General features: G+C 44.6%; 1 protein-coding gene across 1 annotated transcript in view; it reads right to left on the bottom strand.

The window, feature by feature from the left end:
* Positions 1-7,961, bottom strand: part of MTHFD1 (methylenetetrahydrofolate dehydrogenase, cyclohydrolase and formyltetrahydrofolate synthetase 1) — a 51,492-nt gene continuing 43,531 nt past the window's right edge. Inside the window, exons 24-28 of the mRNA XM_006206972.4 lie at positions 7,604-7,781; positions 5,165-5,272; positions 4,318-4,470; positions 1,521-1,614; positions 1-138 (exon numbers count right to left, since the gene is read on the bottom strand). Coding sequence (XP_006207034.1) covers positions 1,525-1,614; positions 4,318-4,470; positions 5,165-5,272; positions 7,604-7,781 — 529 coding nt within the window. The 3' untranslated portion in view covers positions 1-138; positions 1,521-1,524. The remainder of the gene's footprint in view (positions 139-1,520; positions 1,615-4,317; positions 4,471-5,164; positions 5,273-7,603; positions 7,782-7,961) is intronic.

Below are 7,961 nucleotides of genomic sequence, written 5' to 3'. Positions count from 1 at the left end.
GGCTTCTGGGGGAAACTCCCACTGCTTCAGGGACTTCGGGGCAGGGACTGACTTCTCTCGACTTCCCCCCACTTCCTGACAGGAGGCCTGAATAAACACTGGCCACATTTTCAAAGCAGCTTCTTGAAGATGGACAATCTGGAAGGAAAAGAAACAAGAAAGCGCTGAAGTATTTCCTCTACCCTCCCTCACCTCACCATCACCCTCTCGCACCGCCAGAGCTGTCAACGTTCATATCCTTCCCCACAGCTGACTCTCCCAGGGTCTGTCCACAGACTTGAAAACAAGGAACAGCATTTACGTCGTGGCCATGTGACTACTGTTCAAGGCCAGTCCAAGCATGAGCCAGGATGACATCTCCAACGTCACAGACACCCTCCTGCAGAACAGCGTTCCCCCAGCATCAGCACGAGGTCTCTCTTCTTTGGAAGCAGAGTTGCTTCTGGGAGCAACCGTCCTTACAGTTGCCTAATTGATGACTGCAGTTTGCCTCCACCTGGACCCTTACTTTATTAAACCTTGTGAGAGCTTTTGTTTTGCATCATTACCCTTGACTTCGTCGCCCTCTCTAGGCTTTTTCAATTCCTCCCTTCTCCTGATGGATTTATAACTCTGGGTCACCTGCAGTTGTCAGGACTCCCCTTCAGTACTGTCCAGATCAGGATTTGGTGTCCTGAAAACCATGTCTTCCTTCTTCTTGGTTTAGTCCTCACTTTGCTGGAGTACATTGCTAGCTCCCTTCCCAGGAAGAGATGTGGGGGTGGCAACCCTGTACATATGTGAAAACTTCTGGATAGACTCGGTGGGGTGTACGTACAAGCGAAAGGTCACCTTTCCCTGTAGACCTGGAGGGCGTTTCTCCATCGTCTAAAAGCCTCTTACTGCTGATAAGAGGACAGCGGTTCAGTCTAGTACTTTTTTCTTTTTCCCCATAGGTTAGCCATTTTTTCTTCTCTGGAGAAGGATTTTTAGGATTTTCATCTTTGATGTTTCTGAAATTTCACCTGAGTGTATCCAGGGGTGGCTCATCGTGATGAGTGCGTGGGGGCCCTTCACTTAAGGCCCCACGAATTCCTGGACCGATCCTGCTTCCTTTCTCTTTTCTACGTTCTGGGACATTCACTCACTCTCTCCTGCTAACCGTCTATTCAGGGTATACAGAGCTTCAGCTGCTCCTGCCCTCCAATGTGCTATCAGCTCAAAGCCCAGGGCTTCCTCGGGTCCCCAGAAGAGGTCTAACCTCCACTGCAGCCCCTCCGTAGTTCATCAGATGGCAGCTATCTCTCCTACACTGCCAACCTGTGACGAGCTGTGTTCCTCTTCCAAAAATGTATTGAAATATAAATGTTTCATTCACTGGTTACTGCCAGCTCTTATTATAGTCCCCCCACCCTGCAGTGATGTCTGGAAAGAAATCTTTTGAAAGCATTAGAATTTGCATTTTCATAGCTTTGGAGTCCTATAATTCACAGATATGCCTCATAAGGAAAAAAGCAAAACTTTCACCAGTAACAACTTACCCATTTAGAACAGCCCATTCACTTGCTCAGTTTCAGGGTCCAAATCAATATCATAGAAACAGGGCCGGGTAGGGAGTCCAGGCATGGTGCTCATCTAGGTGTGAAATACCGTTAAAAACAAACTGAATGTGATCTATTTTCACCTTCCCTTCAGATAGAAAGCCCAAGGCACAAAGATAAAATATTATTTTACACTTGTCCATAAAGTGGCACTCTTCATGTTACACATTAAAAATCAAGTCACTGATCCTGCTACGATCTCAGCAGGAATCCCTCGGGTCCTCCTGCAAACCAAATGCCAGACTTCACCAAAGCCCCCCATACCAACAGTTGCAACAAGAGGTAGAGGAGATGCATCCACCTTCATCCCACAATGGCAGGCGCCGCAGAGGCTGAGGGGTCAGTTGTTTACCTCCTCAGTTCTCACGTCACAAAATAAAAAGGAGATGCATGGCTTGTCTGCCGTTTCATTTTATTCTAATGAGTCTTGTGCAGATACCGCTATTATTTTTGCTTCAGCAGCACATTAGGAATCAGTATCAATTAACTTAGGCTAAGCTAAGACATTTCTGTACATAATCTAGATGGTTTCACAATCACCATTTTTACAGGTCCCTTTGGCCTTCTGAACCTGAACCTGCAATGCTTACGGATTTTATTTGCACTTGCTTCTTTTCCTTAAGAGTTGGCTTTGACAGGTATGTACTTAGATGTAAGTTTGTAAGGCTTGTAAGTGAAAACTCGGTATATTTTAATCTGTAACAATGTCCTTTATGATGAATACACAAATTCCAAATCAGATCTAGACAGGAGAAGAGTTTAAGCTGAACTTCTACCACTTAACTGTAAAAATGACGTAGAAAAGGATCAGTCACCTTCTGTAACACAAAACACCTAGGCTTTAGAAAACCTGATCCTGACATCTGTGTGCCAGTCAAGGAGGGAACTGACATCGGTCTCTAGTCTCAAATTCTATTAGAAATAAACAACTGCCGAACATGGGGACAAGTAGGAAAAAGGAAGAGAATGGTCCTCAGACCTAACAGAAAAGCCTGGAGATGACATTACAAAGATAAAGGACATGTGCCCATAGACGTAGACACGCATGTGTGTGTTGGCAGAAAGCTCTGAAGATGATCCCAGAAATAGGGATTAGTAGGAAATGCTGGTCGTATCAATAACCAGAAAATTTTAAAAAATGGAATGATTATGTGGACACATATACAGGAAGTTACATTAAAACTCCAAAAAGAATCCACCACATCTTGAATTAATATGTAAAATGCTCAGATCCCCTGAGCCCTGTTCAGGCCCCAACAGGAATTAGAAGGCGTGAAGAACAGTCATTGTTAAGCCATCTAGATTATGTGTGGAAATGTCTTGGTTCAAGCTGGCGTCTAACGTGAGAATTTATTCTAGATGAGAAAGTTCTGAACTAGGCAGGCTGTGTTTCTCTCTGAACTTCAGGCCCGACTGCTTTCAGTTTTGCTTTCGTCTCTTAGAGTCACCCTCCTGCATGCAGACATCAGAAGTGACAACACTGCTTTTTCAGCTGCCAGCTGCAGACAATGTCTCCAGAAAGAACACACATTTCTGCAATATTCCAGGTGCTGGGTAAATGATTTGCCATTCCTATTAAAAAGGAATTTCTACAAACCCCAAGGACCGATGAGCATTATAATAGAGCAAAATCTCCTGTCTCTGGAGCGGCTGAGGGGCGCTGATTTGCAGGCACGCGTCTGACTACCACTGTCATGGGATGACACTGCCCCACAGACAGCTGGGAGGTGCAGGGCTCCCCTCTTCAGTAACTTGCCCAAGGCCAAAACCAGTGGAGGTGAAAGTAGATTCGGCTTTAATGTTATGAACTGTTGACTCCATGATACCACCTCCTACCATTTCCTTACACTGGAAGAATAATAGCTCCGAAAGGAGACCTACTGGTTTCTTTTATCTGTGTATTGGCTTAGTTTACTATTTCAATCCTGTACTGCAGGTAAGTACAATCTGCAGACATAGGACACTGGCCAGATCTATGGGGGAAACCTGGGCACAGGACCAATGTTGACTCTGGGACAAAGTTAGTCCAGACTGTGATTATGCCCTTCAGCTTCCCTTTACCTCCCTGTTAGCAATTTTCCTCTTTAATAAGCATAAAACCCATAAGATAAGAAAGCATCTGATAATTAACTCATCTTAAAGCGTAAGTAAACAACCTCACCTTTCACATCTACAGGGTTTATTCACATTTGAAGGGGGAAATTCTTTACTCAAAAATGATGAATTCCCTGAATTTTAGACATAAGCTCCAGGCCTGTCAAGGAGACCCGGGAGACCCCTGGGTATATATCTGAAGGAAACTATTTCAAAAGGACACCTGCACCCCAATGTTCATAGCGGCACTATTTACAACAGCGAAGACATGGAAGCAACCTAAATGTCCATAGACAGATGAATGGATAAAGAAGTTGGGCTGAGTTAGTTGGTGAAATGTGCCCAATAAAAGTCAGCTGTGATTACACAGAAGCATTAACACAGCCTATGAATTAGGCTCATCCTGGACTCCGTCAAGGTCACACTGCCTCTGGGCAACAAAATGATTATTCAGTACAAGCAGTCATGGCGTCATCCTTGAACTGACACTAAGATGGCCCAAGATGATTAATCGTAACAGGCTGGATTCCAACGGTCTCCTCAGCAGCGAACTCTGCTAATTCGGCATTTGTGTGATGGCTTCAGTAATCGATTTGAGGAGCAGAGGTGAATGAGCAGCCCTCTGCCCACAGCACTCACTTACCGTTCCCACCAGAGGGTACAGAAAACCAGCCCCGACACTGGCACGGATGTCGCTAATGGGCAGGACGAAGCCTGTGGGCATGCCTTTGAGCTCTGGGTTGTGAGACAAGGACAGGTGTGTCTTGGCCATGCAGATGGGCAGGTCCCCAAAGCCCTGGGGAAAAGGGGCAGAAGTGGGACAAATGAAAAGCTGAAGATGCAACAAAGAACAATCGGGCACTGTGATGACGTGGCTTCTGCAATTTATGTGAACCATCTAACTCCCCTTATACCCCTTACACGGCACTGCCCTCCTCCAGCTGAGTTATTATAGATTAAAAATCTTCATTGGGAGGAGGTGAGCACTTACAGCCATATTCCACAAGTGAATATCTTACCTTCACTTATATAACCAATTACAAACGATAGTTTGGAGCAGACATGAGGATACAAGTAATGGCACGCTTTCAGCGGGGAAGGATATAGCTCAGTGGTAGAGTGCATGCTTAGTATGCATGAGGTCCTGGCTTCAATCCCCAGTACCTCCATCAAATAAAAATAAATCTAATTACTTCCCTCAAAATAAAAAAAATTTTAAAAATTAGAAAAAGAAAAAAAAGCAGACTCTCAACATTTTAGTAAGACATTCTATGTTTCCTCACAGCTTTTCCACACACTTATATATCACCTTTGGGTAGATAAACAACGTGGGACTGGATCACCTAATTCAAGCTCAGCATTTTACGAGGGGAGGAGGCTGCTGCCCAGAGAGGTGAAGCAGTGCTTGGCAGGGCAGGAAGAATGCAGGCATCCTGACTCCAAGGCCTGCTGTAGGAAGAGATGAAAGAACAAACCAACCAAACAACTACCTGCTTTGTGTAGACTTCAGCTTTGTGCTGTGCTTCAGGGAGCAATTCAATGTCATCTGCCCCATAGATCTTCTGTGCAATGATCCTGATTTTATCCTCAATGGGCAGCTGACAGACAGGAAAAAAGGGGAGACCGTGACTAAATACACGTGAAGACACTCACCGGGAACATGGCCATTTCCAGGTCAGAATCCCCAAAAAGGCCAGAGGTGTTTTAATTTCTATACACTTACATGGACAGGCAAGTATTTTGAGGTTTAGTGGGTTAGAAACTTTTTTTTAATACCAAGCCTCAGATTTTATAAGTGGAAAATGTCCCAAAGGTATAAGGTTACTGTGTGCGTGTGTGTGTATTTAAGATCTCACTAGGTACATTATAAACATTACTGCTGACTACCCAAGAGCAACTATTTCTTCACAAGCGGAAAATAATACTCGAATGCTACAGACCAGTTTCCTGTGAAAGCAGATCTGGGATACTGTTTATGAAATAAGGCAACTGATACCCATCCACACAACCTGTTTTAATACAGTATATTGACTGTTGGTCACTGTCAGTGAGAAACAGTAATAAAATCATCTACATACCTAGAAAACAACCCAGTGACTTACACAATCAATATGCTTCAGGAGTGGTGTGAAAAGACATGCTTTCCATAGCACCTGAAGCGAAGAGAGCAGTGGACGGAGGCCAGTGGCCTAACCAGTGACCTCTAGGTCTAATGAGGAAGTGCAGGGCTGCTTCCTCTAGGGCAAAGCTTTCAGAAGTGGGGCCTAGCCTCTTAAATGCTGCTACAGCCAAATTCAGGGCACTAGGATTCAGAGGAAACAGCATAGAGAGAAGCTGCCTAAAGGAAATGGGAGGGACAGCTACCCATAGGTAACCTGGATGAGCAAGTCACCAGAATTAGGCAATAGGGGACTCTATGCTCCCTAGCAACTAAGGCTAAGAGAACACATTGGGTGCCTTCTGTTTTTTCAAAGGAATAATCATCTATCCATGAAAATAAACATTTCCTTTTGAACTAAACAATAATAATTTATGAAGGGGCTTTGTAAAATGGATATAAATAAAGTGACTATTCAATTACAGCTTCATAAAGATGCAGCAGATTATTTTCATAGGCCTCTTATTACTGGAGCTCCAGCAATGCTAAGGCACATTCAGAGCTTCTGAAGCAGAAGCACTTTTGTTGAGGGGTGACTTAAGACCAACAGATGCTGAATGAGACATAAAGTGGCTGCCTCCTGTTCCTCAGAACAGAGAAGAGTTCCAAGTAGAAATGGGTTATAAAGTCCTCTTCTTCCAGGCCTCCTGCTTGCCTTCCAGGACTGGGGTTCCTAATTTAGGCACTGTGGATGGAGACTTAGAGAGGATGCCTATAAATGCTTTGTATTTGTGCACAAATTTGTGTTCATGGCCATTTCCTACAAAGGTAAGATTGGCTGAACAGGTTTTCAAACCAGTTTATAAAACTAAATAAAGTGTCCAAGTCGATAGGAAAATGTTAATTAACTGTAATTAAGAGAAGTGTATTACATTTGCAAAGGGTAAAGAAAACAAGAAAATGTTAAGAGAATGTTAAAATTCAAGAGCAATAGGGTTTCTTCCTTCTATCTTTTTATGGCTAGTTTTGAAAGTCTATGATTATCTTCTAAAAACCAAGCCAAGGAGCAGCCTAGATGACACAAGCAGAAGTAGCTGCAACACCCATCCCATGTTCCGCACAAAGTTCCCAACTGTTGTGGGCACACACTTAGTGTCCAATCACATCCTGAAACACAGGATAGAGAACTGAAAATAAAATACAGCCCCATAATAAGAACAAACTTCCTGTGAACTAACTTTATTGTATCCCAGAATAAGCAGTGCTTCTGGCTGAGCCAGACCTATTATAATTTACTCAGTGATGGAAAAAAGGCTGAAGCCTGCTCGGATGCTTTGGTTTTGCACCTGAGTGCTGCTCTGAACGTGAGGCAGCCCTGTACCAGGAAGTGCCCTTAGGACCACACTGCTTTCCCTTATGCTGGGCAGTGGTTGGAAAACTTTTCTGAGCTTGATGGAGCCCCTTGCCAATTTGCCATAATGTGGCTGGTGCCCTAGGGTAAAGACTGTAGTGAGCTACACTCTTGGTTCTATATGTAACCCTTTTCCTGCCAGCAGAGGGACTATACTGTGAGCCTTTTCAAAAGCCAGGATGTGAGCCAACCTCCCGGGGCTTTCTTGCCTGGACCCCCTCCTCTAGAAGTAAGCAAAGCAGCAATGTGTGCTGGTAAGAAAGCGGTCTGGAGTTGGGAGTCTAGGCTGTGGTCGTATAACTCACCCACATGAGAATCAAACCCACAGGCTGTAGCTGCTAAACATGGGCTCCAAACAAAAGCAGCCACACAGAAACCTCACTGTGCTTTTTGTTTTTTTGCACCCAGCAAGCAACCCACCTTGAGGTCATAGAGGAGCTGGAAGCTGCTGGGCGCCTCAGCTGCTCTCTGGACGGCCTGAGCCAGCGCCAGGGCGCCCTTGCCCCCTTCTGCCCAGTGAGTGCACTTCACTGCATCAAAGGCCCCATGCTCTCTGGCAAGTTGGCTGACGAGATCCAGCTCGGCCTCCGTATCTGTCCTGTAAAACAGGCAGCACTTCGTGTAAAAGCACTGATGATGGCTGGAGAGGGCAGAATGTTTTTGCCATTAAAACCCATGTGAATTACCCATGGATAAACCGACACTAATCAAGTAATAGTGCCTGGGTTTGAATTGTAGCTCTACAATGTACTATCTGGAGACTTGCAGCCAGTTACTT

Source organism: Vicugna pacos, chromosome 6 (genome assembly GCF_048564905.1).
Source record: "Vicugna pacos chromosome 6, VicPac4, whole genome shotgun sequence".
Classification (NCBI taxonomy): domain Eukaryota; kingdom Metazoa; phylum Chordata; class Mammalia; order Artiodactyla; family Camelidae; genus Vicugna; species Vicugna pacos.
This window is presented reverse-complemented; position numbering and strand designations above follow the sequence as displayed.